The sequence below is a fragment of the Lichenostomus cassidix genome, chromosome 4 (assembly GCF_008360975.1).
Source record: "Lichenostomus cassidix isolate B80296 chromosome 4, HeHo_3.0, whole genome shotgun sequence".
Classification (NCBI taxonomy): Eukaryota; Metazoa; Chordata; class Aves; order Passeriformes; family Meliphagidae; genus Lichenostomus; species Lichenostomus cassidix.
The window spans coordinates 58,145,717-58,168,387 of record NC_139484.1 but is presented as its reverse complement, the minus strand read 5'-3'; the positions used below and the strand labels follow the sequence as shown (position 1 = coordinate 58,168,387).

The following is a 22,671-nucleotide window of genomic DNA, read 5'->3' as shown; positions in this document are numbered from 1 at the left end:
CACCCTTGGGATCTCCCAGCTCTGATCCCAAATCCAGGATCCCCCGGCTCTGCTTCCCGGCACAGCCCGAGACAGGAGCCCCTTTGGGAACGGGAATGTCCTCGGGGAGAAGATTCCCGGGCTAATCCCGAGCTCCGGAGCCGGGCTGGGCTGGGCTGGGTGTGGGACAGACCCTCGGACAGAGCCGATGTCACCCGGGACGGGCAGCGACAAACCCGGCAGAGAAATTCAGCCAGACTCCGGGGGGCACTGGCGGAGCTGGGGGTGGCCGTGTCCCCCCATCGCTGTCAGTTTGGGGGTGGCTCTGTCCCCCCATCGCGGTCACTTTGGGGGTGGCTCTGTCCCCCAGCGGTCCCCCCGCGGTGGCCGGAGGTTCCGCTGCCGGCGGGGTTGGGGCTGAAGCTGGCCCAGCCTCCTCCTCCTCCTCCTCCTCCTCCCGCTCGCACATCTGCAGCTGGAATTGCAATTTGAGGCGCTGCCTGGGCCGGGACAGGGAGTGGGAGGAAGCCGGAGCGCGGGGGGCTGCGCGGGGCCCCGGCGGGGACAGAGCCGCGGGCGGGACGGCGACAAAACCGCGGCGACAGAGCCGCGGGGACAGCCGGAGCCACCAGCCCGGCGGGCACAGCCCGAGTGACAAAGCGAGGTCCCCAAGCTGTGTCCCCCGCAGAGCGGTGAGTGGCCGGAGGGTGGGGGGACAGCAGGGCGTGGGGACGCGGGGATCAGCCATGTCCCCTGGGCCAGGTGAGGGTGGCACCGCCCCTGGGGGTTGGGGACACTGTGGGGGTGCCAGGACTCTGCGGCCTCTTCTAGTGGGAATGGGGGTTGTGGGAAGGGTGGCAGTGGGGATGGATGGTGTGGCACTGTCCCCGTGTGCCTTGGTCTGGGGGACACTGCTGAGGCCATTGGGGACACCGCAGGGACAGTGCCACAACCGTGCAGTGACACCCTTGGGTGGCTCTCGTGTCCCCAACCACGGCCGAGGGGACTTGGGGTGTCCCCAGCCCCACAGTCCTGGCACGGGCAGGGGGGACAAGGGGACAAACACTTCCTTCTTGTCCCCGCACATCTGTATCGGAATTCCACAGCTGCCCTGAGCCCCCCAAACCCGCGGGGACACCCCGAGCTGCGGGGACACCCCGAGCTGCGGGGTCACCGTGCCGGGCCAGCCCGGTGTCCCCGCGCCACTCTCGGCCGTGCCGCAATCCCGATTCCGATCCCAAACTTTGTTCCCTTTCCCTCCTGGCTCCACCACCCCGCTCTCGTCCCAAACTTTGTTTCCTCTCGCCGTTTCCGCGAGCCCCGCACAGGCGGAAATGGTGGAAAATCCTCCAAATCGCTGCTCCCGCCCCGGGGAGCCCCGGAGCCACCTGGATCCTCCCCTGGAGAGACCCCCAGGGTCGGGGGGCTCCGTCCTGTGTCCCCTGGGTGACAACAACGAGGTCACTGCCCAGCGCTGGGGACACCGCGGGGGTTGAGGCCACCCGCCCGCCTTGCCAGGGAGGGGAGTGGCACCTTGGGGACAGAGGTGGCCGTCGGTCACTCCCTGCCGGTCCTGGATTTTGGCCTGAGGGACAGCACGGACCCCGGAGTGACCCCCTGGGCACCTCCACGGCCATGGAGGGACAGGGAATGAAGCCACGGAGCCACCAAGGGCTGCCTTGGGGTTGGGGACATTGGGGACATCCCTGCACATCCCAAAGCCCAGCACAAGCCCTAGGCAGCGTTTTTGCCAAAATCCCATAGTTTCGGAGCAGAAAACCTCCTGGAAAGCCCCTTTTTTGTGGAAACCCCCTGGGACACCCCCAGTCTGCCAGGACCCCGCTCTGAGCCACCCCAGGGCCACCCCAGGGCCACCCCAGGGCCACCAGCGCCACATTCCCAGCCCGCAGCTCCGGACCCCCCATTCCAGGGAAAGCCTCCCCACCTGCCCTCCGTATCCTGAGGGGATATTTTTTGGGAATAGGGGCAGGCAGCGCGTGGGTGGGTTCGGCTGGCGGCGAGGCCTCTCCCGATGAGCTCAGCCCTATCCCGAGCCTCTGGATTTGTGGGATGCTCGGGAAGGGAGCCAGGAGCTCGGGGTGTTATCCCGGGATGAAGAGTTGGAGCCATTCCAGGTCGGGTCAGAATCCCCGGGACTCTGATCCCTTTGGCCTCTGTGATTCCATAAAAATAAGTTGGGATCTTTCCTAAACCAGCCCTAAAAAAGGGTTTGGGTCGAGGATAAAAATGTGCTGGAGCAGCGATTTGCACGCAGCTGTGTCCTGCACATCTGCATCCCGCACATCTGTCTGACCCGCTCAGCCGCAGGAACTCGGGTCGCTGTCCCCGCAGTGGCTGTGACAGCCGGTGACACCCTGGACGGTGACAATAGCGTGTCCCAAAGTGGTGCAGTCGCTCCCGCACCCCGCTGGAAACTGGGATTTGGGGTCTCCTGCAAACCCTACAAATCCCGGTCCTGGTGGGATTTTGGGGGAGTGGAAGCTGGGGTGACACTGAGGGGACGCCGCGGCCACCCCACACCACCCAGGGGACACGGGGATGGATTTTGTCCCCTCCTTCTCTTGCAGGCGCGCAGCGAGGCCATGGCGATGCTCCTGGAGCCGGGAATGCAGAGCCTGCGGATGGGTGAGGATGTCCCCAGGGGGTGGCGCTGGATGAGGTGTCCCCTGACCCCGCAGGCGATCGTTCCGTGTCGCGGTCCCTCGCTGTCCCCTCTCGGTGTCCCCTCTGCAGCTCCCGTGCCGGGGTAACCAGAACCAGCTGTGGGAGGAAACCCGATCCCACAATCCCAAACCTGAGCAGACAATCCCAAACCTGAGCCCACAATCCCAAACTTGATTCTGTCATTCCAAACCTGATTCCATAATCCCAAATCTGATTCCACGATCCCAACCCGATTCTGTCATCCCAAACCCAATTCCACCATCCCAAACCCGAACCTGCTATCCCAAACCTGATCCCACAATCCCAAACTGGATCCTACCATCCCAAACCCGATCCCACAATCCCAAATCCGATCCCACCATCCCAAACCTGACCCTGCCATCTCAAACCCCATCTCGCCATCCCAAACCTGATTTCACCATCCCAAACCCGATCCCACAATCCCAAACCCGATCCCACAATCCCAAACCCGATTCTGCTATCCCAAACCCCATTCTGCTATCCCAAACCTGACCCTGCTATCCCAATGATCCCACAATCCCAAACCCGACTCCACCATCCCAAACCCAATCCCACAATCCCAAATCCAATCCCAAACCCTATCCCACAATCCCAAATGCAATTCCATGACCCCAAACCCAATTCCGCCATCCCAAACCCAGAAGCGCTCAGGCTGCAGCAGGAATCATCCCCGCCGCCCCTCGATCCCAATCTTTATCCGCAGGAATGACATTCCATGTCCGAGGCTCCCCAGAGTCCCCCGGAGTGTCACCTGTCCCCTCTCCCAGCGACACCGGAGAGATGTTCCCGTTTATCCGGGATCAAATATTTATGGGACAGACATGGATACAGGGAAAGGCACTTAGGGAGCAGGTGTAGGGGACACGAGATGTGTCACCGGCACAGCTCGGCGCTGTCACAATCATTGTCCCCAACTCTGCGACGTGGCGGTGGCTCGGCTCTTCCCCCGACACGGAAAGTCGGGATCAGGCTGATCCCAATCCCACAGTTTTTGGGGATCCTGGAGCATTCCCAGAGCGCTCCCAGAGGGTGTCCCAGTGCAAACTGGTGGCACTGGGAGCTGCCGTGGGTTTGTCTGGACCCGCTGGTGAAGGAGACCTGGAATTTTGCTGGAATTTTGCTCTTCCCTGAGGAGTCTCCACTCTTCCCAAATTTTTCCAACCACGGAGCCTCCTTCAACCCCAAATCCCAGGCTGCTTATCCCTGTTCCCACAGCCCCAATCCCAGCAGGATCCCGGCTGGAGAAACAATCCCAAACCACAGTTTTTAGGGTTGACAGTCCCTTCCCCTCCGCAGTGTCATCCCACACCCCATTCCCACCTCTCCACCCCATCCCAATCCCTTGGGAATGCCGCTCCATCCAGCTGGAGCTCTTCCAGCGGCTCTTTCGTGGGCGGTGATTAATTAATGCCGGCTGCTAATTGGAGCCAGGTGCCCTGGCCAGTCCCAGGCCAGTCTCGTCCTGGCTTTGGGATTCCCCGGGGCTGGAATTCTGCTGCCGGAGGGGACAGGGATGGTTGGTGGCTCCAGGAGGAGGAGGGAAAATCCACCGGGAAAATCCTGATCCCTGAGGTCCCCACACCTCCTGAACCCCCCGATTTTGGGATCATCACGGATTTGGGATCTGTGGCTGCAGGAGGAAGGAAAATCCGCAGGGAAAATCCCAAAACTCCTGAATCCCCCTATTTCGGGATCACCATAGATTCATGCAGGAACATCCAGGGTCTCCGGAAAATCGGGATATCCTGGAGCTTGGCTGGGAGTTTGATCCAAACCCTCCTCCCCTCGCTGGGTCTCCACGGATTTGAATCACAAACACTTCCTTTCCCTCTTTCCAAGTTTTCCCCCATTCCCACTGAATCCAAACCGTCCAGCTGCCGGCCTGGAGCAGCTTCCCAATCCCTGGAATTGTCCCAAGCCACGTTGGATTACCCTGGGACAGTGGGAGGTGTCCCTGTCCACGGATGGGGTGGGAATGGATCATCTTTAGGGTCCTTCCCAAATCGGATCACCCCACAATTCCATGATTTTATGAACTCCATGTCTGCAGCCCCCACAGTGACTCTGTCCCCTCCACCGCCACATCCACCCCGGATCTGTCCCCTCTGGGATGTCCTGGGTGGTGTCACCTCGGGAAGTAGCTTTTGGGGTCACCCAGACTCCCCCTCTGTGTCCCCAGGTGCCAACGGTGAGCGGTGCCCCACGCCGTCCCCACCCGGGACACCCCATGACAGCTGCAGCATCGCCCCACTGACGCCTTCCCAGTCCCCGGTGAGTGGGGGGACCAGTAGGGTGGTTTTGGGGTCCCAGTGAGGCCAGTGTGAAGTCCCCAGTAAGGCCATTATGGGGTCTCCAATAAGGCAGTTGTGGGTTTCACAGTAAGGCTTTTGTGGGATACCCAGTAAGGCCAGTGTGAAGTCCCCAGTAAGATCACAGTAGGGTCCCAGTAAGGCCATTATGGGGTCCTCAGTAAGGTCGTTATGAAGTCCCAGTATGGCCATAGTGGAGTTCCCAGTAAGGCCATGGAGGTCCCAGTAAGGCAGTTGAGGCATCCCCAGTAAAGCCATTATGGGGTCTCCAATAAGGCAGTTGTGGGTTCCATAGTAAGGCTTCTGTGGGGGTCCCAGTATGGCCACAGTGGGGCTCCCAGTAAGGCTATGGGGGTCCCAGTAAGATGGTTTTGGGGTCCCATTAAGGCCAGTGTGTCATCCCAGTGAGGCCATTATGGAGTCCTCAGTAAGGCATTTGTGGGTTTCACAGTGAGACCCTTGTGGGGTCCCCAGTAAGGCCAGTGTGGGGTTCACAGCAAAACCTTTGTGGGGTCCCAGTTAGGCTGTTGTGAGGTTCCCAGTAAAGCAGTTTTGGGGTTCCCAGCAAGACAATTGTAGGGTCCCAGTAAGGCTGTTGTGAGGTTCCCAGTAAGGCAGTTTTGGGATCTTTAGTAAGACCACTGTGAGGTCCCAGTGAGGCAGTTTTGGGGTTCCCATTAAAGCCTTTTTGGGGTTCTCAGAGAGGCAGTTTTGGGGTCTCAGTAAGGCAGTTGTGGGGTCCCCAGTAAAACCTTTGTGAAGGCCCCAGTAAGGCAGTTTTGGGGTTCCAGCAAGGCCAGTATGAGGTCCCCAATAAAACCACTGCAGGGTCCCAGTAAGGCCATTACAGCATTCCCAGTAAGACTACTCTGGGGTCCCAGTAAGGTAGTTTTGGGGTCCCCAATAAGGCCATTGTGGGGTCCCTGGGGGCTGCAGGGTTTGTCCCCCTGTTCTTTCCCCCTCTGATCCTTCCATGGTTGCTGTTCCCCCACTGTCCCCTCCCAGTCCATCCTCCTTTCCCCTCAGTCCCACAGGACGGGTAAGTCTATCCCCAGGACCTTTCTCCATGGGATTTTCGGGATGGAGGGATTTTCCAGCTCTGGAACGACCCACCAGGAGAAGTTTAACCCCACAAAACCTCTGCCCTGACCCGGAGCTGCTGGGTGTAGGAGGCTGAATTCCATAGCCGGATCCTCCCTGGTGTTCCTCATCCCTGCACATTCCTGTGCCAGCCGCCTCTTCCCTGCTGATCCCGGAGTTTTTCCCAGCCGGTTCATGTTGCAGTGGCTCAGCTTCATGTCCATGTTTATCAAATCTGGGGACATTAAAAGTTAACGAGACTTTCGGCTTCCCGTGGTGACACGGGGACAGGGCCTTGTTGCACTTTCGGCATGGGGACAGTGCTGCAGGGGAGGGACAGGGACATGGAGCAGGACAGGAAAGTGTGGGAGCAGCAGTGGGAACACCCCAGAGCGCCTGGGGCTGGGGGATTTTTGGTGGGGTCACCCTTGGGGACACTTGGGACAAGGTCCCTTGGAGCGAGATGGGATGCAGGGATGGTTTTTGGCTTAATGATCCATGGGGACACCTGGGACAATGTCCCTTGGACTGAGACCAGACACTGGGAAGGATTTTGGGAATCTCAGCTCCAGTTTCAGGGTTCAAGTGAGGGAACTCTTTCCCCAACGATATAGAGCTGCGTAAGAAGAGAAATCACCAAATAGGGTGAAAATCCTGAAAATATCCTGAAAATCCTAGGAAAACAAACCCTTCCTGGGGTTTTCATCCCTTTTCTGGAATCAGCCAGCCCCAGCTGAGTGGTTGATCCCATTCTTTGCCTTCCAGCGGAGTGAGGCGCGTTCCCAGCCAGCCCCGTCCTTCTCCGTGGTGGTGGCCATTGATTTTGGCACCACCTCCAGTGGTTACGCCTTCAGCTTCACCAGCGACCCCGAGGCCATCCACATGATGAGGTGAGGAGCTGCCAGAAACCCAGAGCAGCTCCCGGGGCTGGGAAAGGATTTTAATGGCCCTGGAATAGGTGGAATTTGGATTGGTGGGAGGTAGGGATGGAGCCGAGGTGGGAATGGGGATTTGGGGAATTGATCCTGGCCGCGCTGGGTGGAAGGTGGGGAATGAGGATACTCCATGGATTCTGGAGTCCCTCAGATCTGGGAGAGCTGGGAATGTTTCCCTGGAGAAGGGAAGGAGCCAGGGAGAGCTCAGAGCCCCTGGCAGGGCCTAAAGGGGCTCCAGGAGAGCTGCAGAGGGACTGGGGACAAGGCATGGAGGGACAGGAGACAGGGAATGGCTTCCCAGTGGGAAAGGGGAGCTTGGGCTGGGATGTTGGGAATGAGGGATTGCTGGCTGGGAGGGTGGGGAGGGGCTGGGCTGGAATTGCCAGAGCAGCTGTGGTGCCCCTGGATCCCTGCAGTGTCCAAGGGCAGGCTGGCCATTGGGGCTTGGAGCAGCCTGGGATAGTGGAAGTTTCTGGAAGTTCACCTGCTCCTGGTCTTTGCAGGAAATGGGAAGGGGGAGACCCGGGTGTCGCCAACCAGAAGACCCCAACCAGCCTCCTGCTGACTCCAGAGGGGACATTCCACAGTTTTGGCTACACAGCCCGGGATTACTACCACGACCTGGACCCCGAGGAGGCCCGCGAGTGGTTCTACTTCGAGAAGTTTAAGATGAAGATCCACAGCACCAGCGTGAGTCTCTGCTCCCATCTCGGCATTCCTGATGTTCCTGGGGGGATCCTGACCAGGATGGTGTTGAGATGTTGGAAAAAGACACATTTTAGCACATTTCAGGGGGGAATTTGGGATTCTCCCACCTGAGCTGCTCCGGGGTGGGTGGATGTGGCTGCACAAAGGTGTTTCAGGCACCTGATCTCCAGCTCGGGCACAGAGGGATGAGCAAATTCCCGAGGTTTGGTGATGGATCTGGCCACCTCCCAGCCCCTCGTGTGATCCATTGGGTGTTCTCGGCAGGATCTGACCATGAAAACCGAGCTGGAAGCCGTCAATGGGAAGAAGATGCCGGCGCTGGAGGTGTTTGCCCACGCACTGCGCTTCTTCAAGCAGCACGCAGTACAGGTGGGGCCACCCCTGTCCTTCCCCCTCCTCCTTCCCAAATGGAATCCTGTGTGTCTTCTCCACGCCTTCCCTCTGAGGGTGGGGAGGTCCTGGAATGGAATTCCCAGAGCAGCTGTGGCTGCTCCATCCCTGGAAGTGCCCAAGGCCAGGTTGGATGGGGCTTAGAGCAACCTGGGATGGTAGAAGGTGTCTCTGGGTGGGACTGGTGGGATTTAAGGTCCTTCCCAACCCAGCCCATCCCATGATTCACCGGGAGCCCCCACGCTCTAGCCAGGGTGTCACCTGCTGCCTGTCCCCTGGCAGGAGCTGAAGGATCAGTGCCCATCCCTGCCCGAAAACGATGCCATCCGCTGGGTCCTTACCGTTCCGGCCATCTGGAAGCAGCCGGCCAAGCAGTTCATGCGGGAAGCGGCCTACAAGGTGAGGGGACACTGGGGGGTGACATGTGGTGACCTTCACAGTGATTGTGGTCTCTGGGGGGATCCCCTTCCTCCCTGAAACTGAATTCCCAGGGGTAGATGGGATATTGGGAAGGAATTCCTGGCTGTGAGAGTGGGGAGGAGCTGAGATGGAATTTCCAGAGAAGTTGTGGCTGCCACTGGATCCTTGGAAGTGTCCAAGGCCAGGTTGGATGGGGCTTGGAGCAACCTGGGATAGTGGGAGGTGCCCCTGCCTATGGTAGGTGGTGGAATGAGATGGGATTTAAGGTCACTTCTAACCAATCAAAAGTTTTCAGGTGGTTGGATAATTTTCCAGATGGGTGGTTGGTTGAGTGGATGGCTGGGTGGTTGGTTGAACAGGTCAGTGGTTGGGTGGTTGGTTTGGTGCTCAGTGGTTGGTTGAGCAGTTGTTTGGTTAAATCATTAGTTATGCAGTCAGGTTGTTGGTTGAGTGGTTGGTAGGTTCGGTGGTTCAATGGTTGAGTGGTTTGGTTGGTTGAACACTCAATGGTTGGGTGGTTGTTTGAGTGGTTGGGTCATCGGTTGTGTGATTGGTTTGGTGGTCAGGTCATTGGTTGAGCTGTTAGTTGGCTGAGTGGTTGGTTGGTTGGGTGCTGGAGTCATTGGCTAAGTGGCTGAATGGTTGGTTGGTTGAACAGTTGGGTCATTGGTTGGGCGGTTGGTTGGGTGGTTGGTTGGGTGGTTCAGTCATGGTTGGTTGGGTGAGTTGGTGCTCAGATCGTTGGTTGGGTGAGTTGGTGTTCAGATCATTGGTTGAGTGGTTGGGTTGTTGGTTGGGTGAGCAGTTGGTTGGGTGGGTGGTTTGATGGTTGAATGGTTGGGCTGTTGGGTGGATGAATGGTTGCTTGGGTGGTTGGTTCAGTGGTTTGATTGGTTGGGTCATTGGGTGGTTGGGTGGTTGGTTGGGTGGTTGCTTGGTTGGGTGGTTTGATGGTTGAGTGCTTTGATAGTTGAACAGTTGGGTGGTTGGTTGAGTGGTTTGGTGGTTGGTTGGGTGGTTCGATGGTTGGGTGGGCAGTTGGGTGGTTTGTTGGTTGGGTCATTGGTTGGTTGGGTGGTTCAATGGTTGAGTGGTTTGATGGTTGAATGGTTGGGTGGTTGGTTGGGTGGTTTGGTGGTAGGTTGAGTGCTCAGCTCATTGTTTGGATCATCATCTGCAAGTTTGGGTGAACATTTCCACATTTGGCATGTGTCAGATATTCCAGCATTCCCCAACTCCACCTCCGTGTGTGCACCGAGGACACACCCTGGCAACCCCCATGTCCCCTGTCCCCTCCCCGCCTGTCACTACGTGTCCCTGCAGGCCGGGCTGGTGTCCCCGGAGAGCCCGGAGCAGCTGCTGATCGCGCTGGAGCCCGAGGCTGCCTCCATCTACTGCCGCAAGCTGCGGCTGCACCAGCTGATCGAGCTGAGCTGCCGCGGCCCTGCCAACGGCGCCGATCCTGCCCGCCCCATCGACTCCAGCTTCCGGCAGGGTGAGCGCCGCGGGAACGGGGTCGGGATGGGGGCTGCAGGAGCAGGGAATGGGGTCCAGCCCCATGGTCCAGGTCTGGAGGGTCTGGTAGCTGTTGTAGCTTGGGAAATCCCCAGAGATTCCCAGAGACCCCATTGGCAGAGACCCCCATTCGCAGACATTCCCATTCCCAGAGACCCCCATTCCTGGAAACCCTGTTCCTGGAGACCCCCCCATTTCCCGGAGACCCCTCATTTCCCAGAGATCCCATTGCTAGAGACCCCACCATTTCCCAGAGACCCCATTCCCAGAGATTCCCCATTCCCAGAGACCCCCATTCCCAGAGACCCTATTCCTGGAGACCCCCATTGCCAGAGGCCCCCCCATTTCCCTGAGACCCCATTCCCGGAGACCCCATAATTCCCGGAGACTCCCCCATTTCCTAGAGACCCCATTCCCAGAGGCCCCATTCCCAGAGACCCTTCCATTCCCAGAGACCCTCCCATTCCCAGAAACCCCCAATCCTGGAGACCCCATTCCCAGAGACGCCCATTCCCAGACACCTTCTGCTCCCAGAGATCCCATTCCCAGAGATCCCCCATTCCCAGAAACCCTCCCATCCCCAGAGATCCCCCCATCCCCAGAGACCCCATCCCCTCTCCCCAAATCCGGGGCATTTTTCCCGCTTTCCCAGAAGCCTCCAAGCCGTGTGTCCCCCCTGCCACCTTGGCCACCAGCCCGCGTCCCTGGGCCACCTCCAGGGACTGTGCCCCCATGGATGGGATCCTTCACTGGGACAGCCCCAGTTTGGGACCAAGCCCTGGAATTGCGATATGCTGGTGGTGATCCCAGCTGGAGATTTGGGGTCCCATGGGATTTATGGGGTTGCCCGAGCTGGGATAATGACGAGGAATTATGCATGTGCCAAAAATATCCCGGGATAACCCCACCTTCTCCGATTCATCCCAGCCCTTCCGGGTGGCTTTGATGTCCTCGGGACGGGGGGAGCAGAGGAAACCCCACCCGGGCTGTGGGGTCTGGGGCAGAGGTGACATCACCAGGACACCGTGGGTGGGCACAGGGCGATCCCATGGGATGCTTTGGGATCCCAGCGGGAAAGCTGGGTCAGCCCATCCATCCACCAGTGCTCCCAGTACAGCCCCCACAGCGGGAATGGGGTGGATCCCAAGGAAATGGGGTGGATCCCAAGGAAATGGGGTGGACCCCAGGGAATGGGGTGGATCCCAGGGAATGGGGTGGATCCCAAGGAAATGGGGGAAATCCCATGGAAATGTGGGAATGCTGACCCCACTGCTGACCCCTGGCTCTGTCCCCAGCCCGGGAACAGCTCCGGCGATCCCGACACAGCCGGACATTCCTGGTGGAGTCGGGAGTGGGGGAGCTCTGGTCGGAGATGCAGGCAGGTAGGAGAAGGGGGACACGGGTGGGGAACCCACTGGGGTTTCCCGGATCCTGAGGAATTCCCGGATCCCAGGATCCCCCACTGGATGAGGGAACGGGGGCTGGATGTACCCTCACGGCAGAGCCCCAAGGGTGACACGGGTGGGGTTTGTCCCTTGACCCCATAAGAGGGGATGAAGTCTCCCTGCCACCATCCCACCCCTTCACCCCCCAAATCCCAGCTGGTTTTTGGGGGGTAAAACACCCCAAATCCCCCATATTTTGGTTTAAACTTCATTTTCCCGAGGGAAGCTCAACCCTGCGGCTGCTCCCAGCCCTCGGGCAGGTGTCGCGGGGTGTAACCCAGGACCGCCACCCTGTCGCTGTCCCCCTGCAGGTGACAGGTACATCGTGGCCGACTGTGGCGGGGGGACGGTGGATCTGACTGTTCACCAGATCGAGAAGCCGCAGGGGACCCTGAAGGAGCTCTACAAAGCCTCGGGTGGGTTCCGCATCCCGATTTATCCTTTTTCCCCACTCCAGGATCCCCAAAATCCCAAACCGGCTGGATCCGCCCCAAAAAGGGCCTTGAGTGGGGTTTTGGCTCCACCTAGTGGCGGCGGGGGGAAGTGCGGGGGGACAGGGAGGGACAGAGTGGGGACAAAGGGACTGGGGGGATGGACTGGGGGGACAAGGTGGGACAGCGTGGAGTTTTGGGGACAAGGTGGGACGGAGGGTGGATTAGGGGTGAGTGCGACAGAGGGACAAGGAGCTGGAAGGGACAAAGGGAAGGGAGGATGGATTTGGGGGCACAAAGTGGGACCGGGGTGTATTTTTGGGGACAAGGTGGGACAGGGAGGAAGGGTGGCGGGTGCTGGATGAGTGGGACAGAGGGACAAGGGGGCTGGGGTGGAGGGGACAAGGGGGACAGAGGGTCTGGAAGGGACAAAGGGAAGTGGGGATTTGTGGTCATGGGAATGTGGGGGACATCGGGATGTGGGGACGTGGGGCTGGGGGTGCCATGGGGGACATGGTGATGGGGGACATGAGGACATCAGGATGGGGGACATAGGAGACATCGGGACATAAGGTTGGCGGTGCCATGGGGACATGGTGATGGGAGCCATAGCTCCCACAGCGCCAGGGCCACCACGGGGCCACCTCCTGACCCCACCCCTCATCCCTCAGGGGGTCCCTACGGCGCCGTGGGGGTGGACCTGGCCTTCGAGAAGCTGCTGTGCCACATCTTTGGCGACGACTTCATCGCCACCTTCAAGGCCAAGCGGCCGGCGGCCTGGGTGGACCTGACCATCGCCTTCGAGGCGCGGAAACGCGCGGCTGCCCCGAGCCGCTCCAGCCCCCTCAACATCTCCCTGCCCTTCTCCTTCATCGACTTCTACCGCAAGCACCGCGGGCACAACGTGGAGACGGCGCTCCGCAAGAGCAAGTGAGGCGGGGACGCGTTTGGGGACATCACGGGGACGCGTTTGGGGACATCGCGGGGACACGGAGGCAGCGAGAGGGCGGGATGGGGGCTGTGGGGTGGGAGGGATGGGGAAGGAGCAGGTGGGAGTCCCTGGTCACCGCCGGGTCCCCTGCGTGTCCCCAGTGTCAACCTGGTGAAGTGGTCGTCGCAAGGGATGCTGCGGATGTCGCCCGAGGCCATGAACGAGCTGTTCCAGCCCACCATCGGCCACATCATCCAGCACATCGGTGCGGCCCGGGGGGACCTATCCCTGGGAGACCCCTGTCCCTGGGATTGTCCCATCCCTGGGAGACCCCCGTCCCTGGGATTGTCCCATCCCTGTCACACTCCCTGTCTCTGGGATTGTCCCATCCCTGGGAGACCCCTGCCCCTGGGATCGTCCCTATCCCTGTCCCACCTCCTGTCCCTGGGATCACCCCATCCCTGTCCCACCTTCGTCCCCAGGATCGCCCCCCATCCCTGGGAACCTCCCTATCCCTGGGGCCACCCTGGGACCTTCCCTGTCCCTGAACCCCAACTGTCCCTGGAACACCCCTCCATCCCTGAAAGCCACCTTGTCCCTGGGAATCTTTTATCGCTGGAACGCCCTTTGTCCCCGGGATCACCCCTGTCCCCATGAGCCCCCCCTACCTGGAACCATCTGAATCCCTGAGAGATCCCCTCATTCCTGGCACAGTCCCACACCCTGGGAGACCCCCGTTCCCTGGGAGCCTGCCTGTGCCTGTGAACCCTCCGTCCCTGGAACCTTGGGAGCCCCTCTTGTCCCTGGGACCCCCTTGTCCCTGGGACCTTCCCTGTCCCTAGCAGCCTCCCTGTCCCTAGAACCTTCACTGTCTCGGGGAACATTTTATCCCTGGGACCCCCTTGTCCCTGGACCTACCCCCATCCCTGAAAACCCCTTGTCCCTGGGACTTTCCCTGTCCCTGGAACACTCCCTGTCCCTGGGAACCTTTTATCCCTGGAACCCCCCTTGTCCCTGGGACCACCACCTGTCCCTCAGACCCCCCTCCATTCCTATAACCGCCCCCATTCCTGGACTCCCCTCATCCCTAGCACCCCATCTCCCCCACCCCAACCCCAAACCCACGCTTTCAATCCCCCTCCAGACGCCCTCCTGAAGAAACCCGAAGTCCACAGCATCAAGTTCCTCTTCCTGGTGGGCGGCTTTGCCGAGTCGGCCATGCTGCAGCGGGCGGTGCAGGCCGCCTTCGGCCACTGCTGCCGCGTCATCGTCCCGCAGGACGTGGGGCTGACCATCCTCAAAGGGGCCGTGCTCTTCGGCCTGGACCCCGGCGTGGTCCGAGTGCGCCGCTCGCCGCTGACCTACGGTGTCGGCGTCCTCAACAAGTTTGTGGAGGGCAAACACCCGCGGGAGAAGCTGCTGGTCAAGGAGGGCAAGAATTGGTGCACCGACATCTTCGAGAAGTTCGTGGCTGTTGACCAGTCGGTGGCGTTGGGTGAGGTGGTCCAGCGGAGCTACTGTCCGGCCAGGCCTGGTCAGCGCCGGACCATCATCAACATCTACTGCTGTGACACTGACGACGTGGTGTACATCACTGATCCTGGCGTCAGGAAGTGTGGCACCATCAGCCTGGAGCTGGGGGACACGGGGGACGTGGGGGATGCGGCGCGGGGACGGCGGGAGATACGCGCCAGCATGCAGTTCGGGGACACCGAGATCAAGGTGACCGCGCTGGACACGCGCACCATGCGGAGTGTGAGGGCCACCATCGACTTCCTGTCCAACTGAGACCCTCCTGGAGATGCCACCGTTGAGTTCATCTCCAACTGAGACCTTCCTGGAGATGCTACCATTGAGTTCATCTCCAACTGAGAGACACTGGCATTGGGGGGACACCCCCAGGAATTGCCACCATTGACTTCCTGTCCAACTCAGAGACCCTGGCATTGTGGGGACATTCTTGGGAGATGCCACCATTGACTTCTGGTCCAACTGAGACCCTTCTGGAGATGCCACCATCAAATTCATCTCAAACTGAGACTCTCCTGGAGATGCCACCGTTGAGTTCATCTCTGACTGAGAGTCCTTGTCACTGTGGGGACTCCCAGGAATTGCCACCATTGACTTCCTGTCCAACTGACTTCCTGTCATTGTGGGGACATCCCCAGGACCCACCACCGACTTCCTGACCAACTGAGACCTTCCTGGAGATGCCACCATTGAGTTCATCTCCAGCTGAAACCCCTCATCATCATGGGGACACCCCCAGGAGCTGCCCCCATCAATTTCCTGTCCAGCTGAGAGTCCTTGTCATTGTGGGGACACCGCTGGGATCTGCCACCATCGACTTCCTGCCCTACGGTGAACCCTTGGAGATGTCACCATCAACTTCCTGTCCAACTGAGGGACCCAGGAGATGCCACCACTGACTTCTGGTCCAACTGACATTGGGACCACCATTGTGGGAACCACCAGTAGATGCCACCATGGACTTCCTGTCCAACTGAGACCCTCCTAGAGGTGCCACCATGGACTTCCTGTCTGACTGAGACCTTCCTGGAGATGCCACCATCAATTCCATCCCCAACTGAGACCCCCCCTCACCATGGGGACCCCAGACCCTTCCTCCACCCTTTAACTGGAATTTAACCCCCAAATTCCCCCCACAGCCCATCCAGGACTATTTGAGATTGTCCCCTGTGCCCCTGGGTGGCTTCATGGAGGTGACCTGAGCTCCAACCCCTTCCTGGTTGGAATTTTATTCCTTCCCAGTGGGATTTTGTACTTTAACCCCCCCCAGGCATGTAAGATATCTTTATATTTATATATATATATATATATATATATAGGCACATAAAACCTCCTGAAACTGCTCCTGGTCCTTGTACCGCGAGGAAAAAAAAAACAGAAAAGTGGGAAAAAAACAGGGAAAAAATGAGGAAAAAAGGGAAAAAAACCCCAAAAAAAGAGGCGCTGGCAGCAACACAAGGACATGGCCACGGGGGAGGACTCCCCGCTCCAGCCCCACATTCCACAGGCAAAATTCCCCCAAAAACCCAGTGAGGAGGACAAATCCCACCCCAAGAGGCACAATTCCCCCAAAAACCCCCCGGGGCTGCGGGGTGAGGGCGAAGCGGCGGCAGCAGCGACAAGCGAGGTCCCCCCGCCCGCTTTGGGGACTGTCCTGCACTTTGGGGACTTTGGGGACCCCCGGGGTGGGGTTTGGGGTCAGTCGAAGCCGTGCCAGTCGCTCTGCTCCGAGTCGTATTCCAGCTCGGCTCCCACGCAGCGCACACCGTCCAGGAGCATCGGCGTCCCGTGGTGGCGGTCTGGGGACAGCAGGGGACACGGCTTGGGGATTTTTGGGGGTTTTGGGGTTTTCAGGGGTTTGTTGTCCCTCCCATGGGGTCCCCATGAGTGATGCTGGCCCTGGGGTGTGGGGACATCGTGTCCTGTCCCTGTGTCACCGCTGTGGTCACAGGCTGGGGGTGGTGGCAGGTGACAACCCTGGGGTGCTGGGGGTGGCTGGGATATGGTGCTGGGGACATGGGGGGGACTGGGGAAAGATCCCAAAGATTGGGGATTCCAGGGATTTGGTGGACCCAGGCAGGGGCAGGCACAGGGACCCTGGGGACATTGCGGTCACCTCCACCCCCTCCTTCCCCCCTTCGCAGGGCTCTCTTCAACCTGGGCAATTTTCAGGATGAAAACCACTCGGTTTGGGCGATTCCTCAGCAGCGCCCAGGAGCCAAACTGGCACAACCGGGGGACAGTGGCTGGGCTGGGGGGGACAGCGAGTGACCTCAGGACCCTTCGGACACTCACCCATGACCCGGGCCTGGACGGTGACCTTGACGTGGCCAGGGCCGTGTCCGGCCAGGAGCAGCTCCTCCCTCAGCACGCCCTCCTTGTGCGCCGTGTACTCGCAGTGCACGCTGTGCCCTGGGAACGAGCGGGACAGGGAGCTGGGAGAATTCCCGGAGCATTCCCTGCCTTGGGAATGGGATATGGAGATGGGAGCACTCCTAGAGCATTCCCGGAGCATTCCAGGAGAATTCCCTGTCCTGGGAATGGGATATGGAGCTGGGAGCATTCCCGGAGCATTCCCTGCCTTGGGAATGGGATATGGAGATGGGAATCTGCTGGAGCGTTCCCCGCCCTGGGAATGGGATATAGGGCTGGGAGCATTCCCGGAGCGTTGCCTGTCCTGGGAATGGGATATGGAGCTCCCTGAGCATTCCCGTACCTGGAAATGAGTGGGACAGGGAGCTAGGAGAATTCCTGGAATATTCCCTGAGCATTCCGGGAGAATTCCCTGCCCTTGGAATGGGATATGAAGCTGGGAGTATTCCCAGAACATCCCCTGAGCATTGCCTGTGCTGGGAATGGGATATGGAGCTCCCTGAGCATTCCCTGTCCTGGGAATGAATGGGATATGGAGCTGGGAGCATTCCCCGAACATTCCTGGAGCATTCCCTGTCCTGGGAATGGAATATGGAATTGGGAATCTGCCTGAGCATTCCCTGAACATTCCCTGTCCTGGGAATGGGAACATGGAGCTCCCTGATCCCAATCCCAATCCCGGCTCTGATGTCAGCACCGATCCCAGCTTTGATCCCTGTCCCAATCCTGGCCCTGATCCCAGCTCTGATCCCAATCCTGGCTCCAATCCTGGTCCCAATCCCGGCCCCAGCTCTGATCCTAATCCCAGTCCCGATCCCAATCCTGATCTCGGCTCCGATTCCAATCCCAGCCCCAATCCCAGTTCCACCCTGGTTTTGATCCTGGTTGTGACCCCAATCCCAATCCCAATACTGATTCCCACAAACCCTGTCCCTGTCCCTGACCCTCTCCCTGTCCCCGTCCCCGTCCCCTGTCCCCTGTCGCTGTCCCTCCTTGGGGTCTGGATTTCCCTCACCCCCAGGAAGGGAAAATCCCAACAACAACAACAACAAAACAACGAAATTTGGGGACATCAGTGTCCCTGAGAGCAAGCAATTGTCCCCACCCCAGCACACTGAGGTGACACCTGGCTCTGCCCCCTCCCACCCTTCGGAAAAGAGCGGGATTTGGGATGGGGACACCGGGGACAAGGAGGGGACGCGGTACCTTCCGGCAGGGAGGTGACGCTGGTGACGCGCAGGTTGGGGTTGGGGACAGGGAGGGGACAGACATCCTTGCCCAGCCGCGGCACGGGGGGCAGCAGGAAGGTGATCTCGTACTTGTGGAGGATCTTCAGGAATCCCACCTGGAAAAATGGGATGCGGGAAGGGGGTGACACCGTGGTGAGGTGACAACATGGCTCGGGTGCCACTGTCACCCTCCTTGGGGACAGGGACCCCCAGGAAGGTGGGGACAGCGCATGGAGGGCAGGAATTGTATCCCAAATATCCTAAATATCCCAAATAATATCCTAAATCCTGGGAGGAATTCGTGCCCCAAAACATTTAGGGAATAATAATTCGGGAAATAATTTAGGAAAATATAAAACAATAAAATAATATTAATTATTAAAATAATATTAAATATTAAATAGTTAAATAATTTAAAAAATTGGGAAATAATTTAGGAAATGACAGTGATAATTCGGGAAATTAATTAAGAAAAGGTAACAAACCTTTTGCCTGAAAAATGCAGGAAAAATGAGGAATTTTGGGGAAAATTGCAGGAAAATTGAGGAATTTAGGAAAAAATTCTGGGAATAACACCCTGCGGGAGTCACGGGAGCAGGGAAAGGCTTCCCAGCCATTCCCGGAAAAGGCAGGAGCTCCTCTTCCCATGGAATTCATCCCGGGCTGTGATGAAAACCAGAACCCTTTGGAGCAGTGGAAAAATCCATTTTGGGAAGGGAGGGAGCTGGGGATGATCCCTGAGGGAGAATCCGGAGCCAGGAATTCCCAAATCCTCCCCCCGATCATCCTGAGCAGCTGGAATAGGATCCAGGGGGATTTTTCCAGAAACTAAAGGGGATTTGGGATAAAGGATGGTGGGAATGGCTTCCCACTGGGAAAGGGGGGATCGGGCTGGGATTTTGGGAATTAGGAATTCCTGGTTGGGAGGGTGGGGAGGGATTGGGATGGAGTTCCCAGAAAAGCCGGGAAGATCCCTGGAAGTGCCCAAAGCACCAGGATGAGCTCCAAGCTCTTCCCCCCACCAAAATCCCAGCATTAATCCCATTAAAACCCCGGAAAAAAACCACTCAGCATGGTGAAAAAAAACCCCAAAAATCTCCTTTTGCCAGGCTCATCCCGATGTCCCCAAGTCCCCGTGGGTGGCACTGCCACCCTCCCCTCATCCCCCGTGGATCACGTGCGGAGCTCCGGTGGGAAAACATCGCCAGCCGCCCCCGGCACGCCGGATTTGGGATGGAATTCCGGCCTCCCGCGCTCGCCACGAGGCTCTGACTCAGCGCTGGTGGCAGCTGCAGGTGCCACCAACGTGTGGCACCGCAGGTGTCCCCTCCGCTGTCACCGCCCCCGCGGTGGCACCCACGGGAACGGGGCTGGGAGAACGGGAATGCGGCCGGGATGACCGTGGCGGGACACGGCGTCCCCAAAACGGGCTGGAGGGGACAGTGTGGCGTGTCCCCCATGTCCCCAGAGCCACCTCGGTGTCACCCAAACGCTGCACCGGATTGGGGGGAAAACGGGACAATCCAGAGTTGGTGGCTTCAGGGAAAGGAGCGGGAATTTTGGGCTGGAAATCTGGGAATTTTCGGGATTTGGGAGCCCCCCAGGTTGTCCCCTGTTGTCCCCACCTTGACCAGGAAGTGGCCGTCCTTGTCCTGTGTCACCATCACGGCTGAGTCGTGCAGCTGCTCCTGGAAGTGCACGTGTGTCCCCTCCTGGGGGTGGCCCTGTGTCCCCTCCCGGGGCTGGCCCCGAGTCCCCTCGGGGGCGAAGCGCACTCCTGTCCCCTTCGCCTTGCCGCCTGCGGGTGACAAAGCCGTGGTGACAGCCGTGTCCCCAAGGGGGGTGGCCTTACCTTGGGGACACGGCGGGGAGAGTGGTGGCACAAGGAGGTGCATGTCTGTCGCCCCCTCGCGGTGTCACCTGGGACACGGGGAGGGGTGGCAGAGGACAGGTGAACAGAGGGAGGGGATGAAGTGCCACCAGCCCGTGCCCAGAGGATCCCCAAGTGTCCCCAAGTGTCCCCAGGCTCGGCAGCATCCTCTCCCTCCTGTGATGTCCTTAGGACAAGTGACAGGCTAGGGACACAGGCGATGGGTGGCAGGGGACAGGTGAGCACGGAAGTGCCACCAGCCCATGTCCAGAGGGACACCGAGTGTCCCCAAGCGTCCCCAAGTGTCCCCAGGCTCGGCAGACTCCGCTCCCTCCTCGGGCCGGGCGCTGCCACACGCAGGTGACACGGCAGGGTGACACGGCAAGGTGACACGGCAAGGTGACAAGGCCAGCAGGGCAGCACACCTCCCAGCGCCAGTGCGGCCACCAGCTTGGGGACAGCGCTGTCCCCGCACAGGCCCAAATCCCGTGGGATTTTCCACGTGCGCCGCTTCCATGGAAAATCCTCCCCTTCCTCCTCCTCCTCCTCCTCCTCCTCCTCCTCCTCCTCCCGCCCAGCCCCGCTCCCAGCTGGCAGCAGATTGTCACCATCGCCACCAGATTGTCGCCTCCCTCGTCGCCCGGAGAAAAGGCTCTTTGTGCCGGGAGCGGCCGGGAATCCCGGGATTTAATGAGCCGGGAATTCATTAACGAGCCGCGGGTTAATGAGCCGCAGGTTGAGGTCCCGCCATTGTTCGGCCCCGGGGGGGACAGCGAGGGACACGGTGACAGCGTGGGGACACACGCGGGGACTCTCCTGGGTGGCACCGCGGCGATCCCAAAGGATCTGCGCGGATCCCATATCGCGATCCCATATCGTGATCCCAGCCCGGGAATCCCAAAGGAGCCTTTGTCACCCTGGTGGCACTTGGGGACATTTGGTGACCCCCCGGCCTGGCGCGGATCCTCTGGGAAGAGCGGGGTCGGAGCGGGAGGAGGTGGGAATTTCTCCCGGGAAAATCCCGCCGGGAACGAGCTGTCCCGGGATTTGGGTGTCCCATCGCGGTGACATCGCGGTGGCCTCACCGATGTCCCCAAGCCCCATTCCCGCGGAAATTCCCGGAGCACAAAGGGATCCCAAAAAGATTCCTCGGGGTTTGTCGACCCCAAAGCCCCTTTTGGGGTCCCTGAAATCCCTGGATGGGGGCAGAGGGACCCCAAAATCTCCGGGAAAATCCCCCAAATCTCTGGATAAAGGAAGAAAAATCCCAAAGACAAAGCCAGGGACAACCGGGATCCCAAAAACTCCGGGAATCCCACAAATCCCTGGCTGGGGACAGACAGGGGACAGGGAGGGACACTCACCCTTGCCGGCCGTCGCCATCTGTCCCCTCCGGCGTTGTCGCTGTCCCCAAATCAGCGGCCGGGGGGCATCGTCCGGGAATTCTGCGGGAATGGGATTGGGAACGGGAAGGTGTCAACCCATTCCCATTCCGTCCCGCTGAGGGGACACCGTGGTGGCCCCGAGGTGGCCGCGATGCTGGCCCTGGAATGAGCATTCCCTAATCCCAAAGCTCCGGGAAAAGAGGGAATTCCATCCTCCATCGCGTGCCTCAGTTTCCCCTTTCCCCCCCCAAAACAACTCCCAGGTTTTGGGAATTTTTTTTCCAGGCTGGAAGGATCCCGAATTTGGAGTTATCCCAAATGTTTTTTGTTTTTTTTTTTTTTCTTCCGGGGATAATGGGGTGTGGAGATGCCAACCCGAGCCGGGAATTCGGGATGTGACATCCCAAAAAATGTGACATCCCAAAAAATGTGACATCCCAGAAATGCCCTGCATGGGATCGCAGGGTGGAATCTCCTCCCTGGGATCGTCCCGGGAAAGGATTAGACCGGGAATGCCGGCGGGAATCGGGAATTGAGAATTCCGAACGGCACCGGCAAGGAACCACCGGGAAATTTGGGGAAAAAAACACCGGAATTGGGGAAAAACGGGAAAAACAGAAAACCGAGCTGCAAGGGGGGAGCCTCTCCCCTTGGAGGGAAAATCCCGGGATTTGGGGTGTCCCAAGCCACACGGCGCTGGGGCGGAGGTGTCGCCAAACCTCAGGATTGGGGTGACAGCGGGAGGGGACACCGGGAGGGGACAGCGCGGTGGGGTTTGTCCCCCCCTTCCCGAGCGCTCCCAGCCCTGTTTTGCTTCCTCCATCCCCCGCAGCCCCTCCTGAGGGTCTCCCGGTCCCTCCGCGCCCCCCTGGGTGTCCCTAATGTCCCCCGATGTCCCCCAATATGCCCTAACGCCCCCCGCTGTCCCCCGCTGTCGCCATGCCCTGCTCACCGCGCCGCTCCCGCTGCCCGCTTCCCGCTGCCGGGACACGCCCCCTCGCTCCAATTGGCTGGCGCGTCCCCGCCTCGCGCTTCCATGGGACAGTGCTGACGTCAATCAAGAAACAAGGTCACGCCCCGCTGAGCTTCCCGGGCGTTGCTAGGGGCGGTGCTGTTGCTAGGGGGCGGGGCTAAGCGTGCGGCAGCCAATGGGAGGATGGCGCGCTCGCAGCGGGGCGCCGCCTTGTGGGCAGCGGGGGAGCTGGGGGCGTTGCCATGGGAACGGGGGAGGGGCTGAGTCGCGACAGCGCCGCGATAGCGCGGGGAGAGCCCGAGAATCCCCTTTCCTTTCCTTTCCTTTCCTTTCCTTTCCTTTCCTTTCCTTTCCTTTCCTTTCCTTTCCTTTCCTTTCCTTTCCTTTCCTTTCCTTTCCTTTCCTTCCCATTCCCTCTGCACCCCATTTCTCCTCATCCCAAATCATCCCAATTCCTTCCCT

The 22,671-nt window shown here is 59.5% G+C and overlaps 2 protein-coding genes across 4 annotated transcripts; one reads left to right on the top strand and one right to left on the bottom strand.

Moving 5' to 3' along the window:
* Positions 1 to 457: 457 nt before the first annotated feature.
* On the top strand, positions 458 to 15,722 carry HSPA12B (heat shock protein family A (Hsp70) member 12B). Of its 3 annotated transcripts, none has more exons than XM_085059365.1 (15): positions 458 to 671; positions 2,568 to 2,625; positions 4,865 to 4,956; positions 6,840 to 6,964; positions 7,513 to 7,699; positions 7,982 to 8,086; positions 8,390 to 8,506; positions 9,851 to 10,022; positions 11,338 to 11,424; positions 11,799 to 11,903; positions 12,590 to 12,848; positions 13,011 to 13,114; positions 13,994 to 14,682; positions 14,991 to 15,369; positions 15,412 to 15,722. In XM_085059365.1, exons 2-13 carry the CDS (start codon positions 2,583 to 2,585, stop codon positions 14,635 to 14,637), a joined length of 2,040 nt encoding a protein of 679 aa, XP_084915491.1. In that variant the 5' UTR covers positions 458 to 671; positions 2,568 to 2,582; the 3' UTR covers positions 14,638 to 14,682; positions 14,991 to 15,369; positions 15,412 to 15,722. The 3 variants fall into 3 exon arrangements, with proteins under 3 accessions (XP_084915491.1, XP_084915490.1, XP_084915488.1); XM_085059364.1 differs by having other exon boundaries at positions 13,994 to 14,686; positions 14,729 to 15,369; XM_085059362.1 differs by having other exon boundaries at positions 13,994 to 15,369.
* Positions 15,653 to 22,297, bottom strand: ADISSP (adipose secreted signaling protein). The gene is made up of 6 exons (XM_085059366.1): positions 22,189 to 22,297; positions 21,216 to 21,296; positions 19,607 to 19,779; positions 17,959 to 18,097; positions 16,675 to 16,791; positions 15,653 to 16,178 (listed from the first exon to the last, which is right to left on the bottom strand). The coding sequence occupies exons 2-6, from the start codon at positions 21,232 to 21,234 to the stop codon at positions 16,078 to 16,080; spliced, it is 549 nt and encodes a 182-aa protein (XP_084915492.1). The 5' UTR covers positions 21,235 to 21,296; positions 22,189 to 22,297; the 3' UTR covers positions 15,653 to 16,077.
* Positions 22,298 to 22,671: the final 374 nt, after the last annotated feature.

What these genes read in the sequence shown, in the direction of transcription:
- ADISSP (XM_085059366.1), bottom strand. An exon ending in ACGGCCACTTCCTGGTCAAG is followed by an intron (nt 18,098 to 19,606) that starts GTGGGGACAACA and finishes CCATTTTTCCAG; the next exon opens with GTGGGATTCCTGAAGATCCT. An exon ending in CGTCCAGGCCCGGGTCATGG is followed by an intron (nt 16,179 to 16,674) that starts GTGAGTGTCCGA and finishes TGCTGTCCCCAG; the next exon opens with ACCGCCACCACGGGACGCCG.
- HSPA12B (XM_085059365.1), top strand. Translation starts at nt 2,583, where the DNA reads ATGGCGATGCTCCTGGAGCCGGGAATGCAGAGCCTGCGGATGG. An exon ending in TCAAGCAGCACGCAGTACAG is followed by an intron (nt 8,087 to 8,389) that starts GTGGGGCCACCC and finishes GTCCCCTGGCAG; the next exon opens with GAGCTGAAGGATCAGTGCCC. An exon ending in CCACATCATCCAGCACATCG is followed by an intron (nt 13,115 to 13,993) that starts GTGCGGCCCGGG and finishes ATCCCCCTCCAG; the next exon opens with ACGCCCTCCTGAAGAAACCC.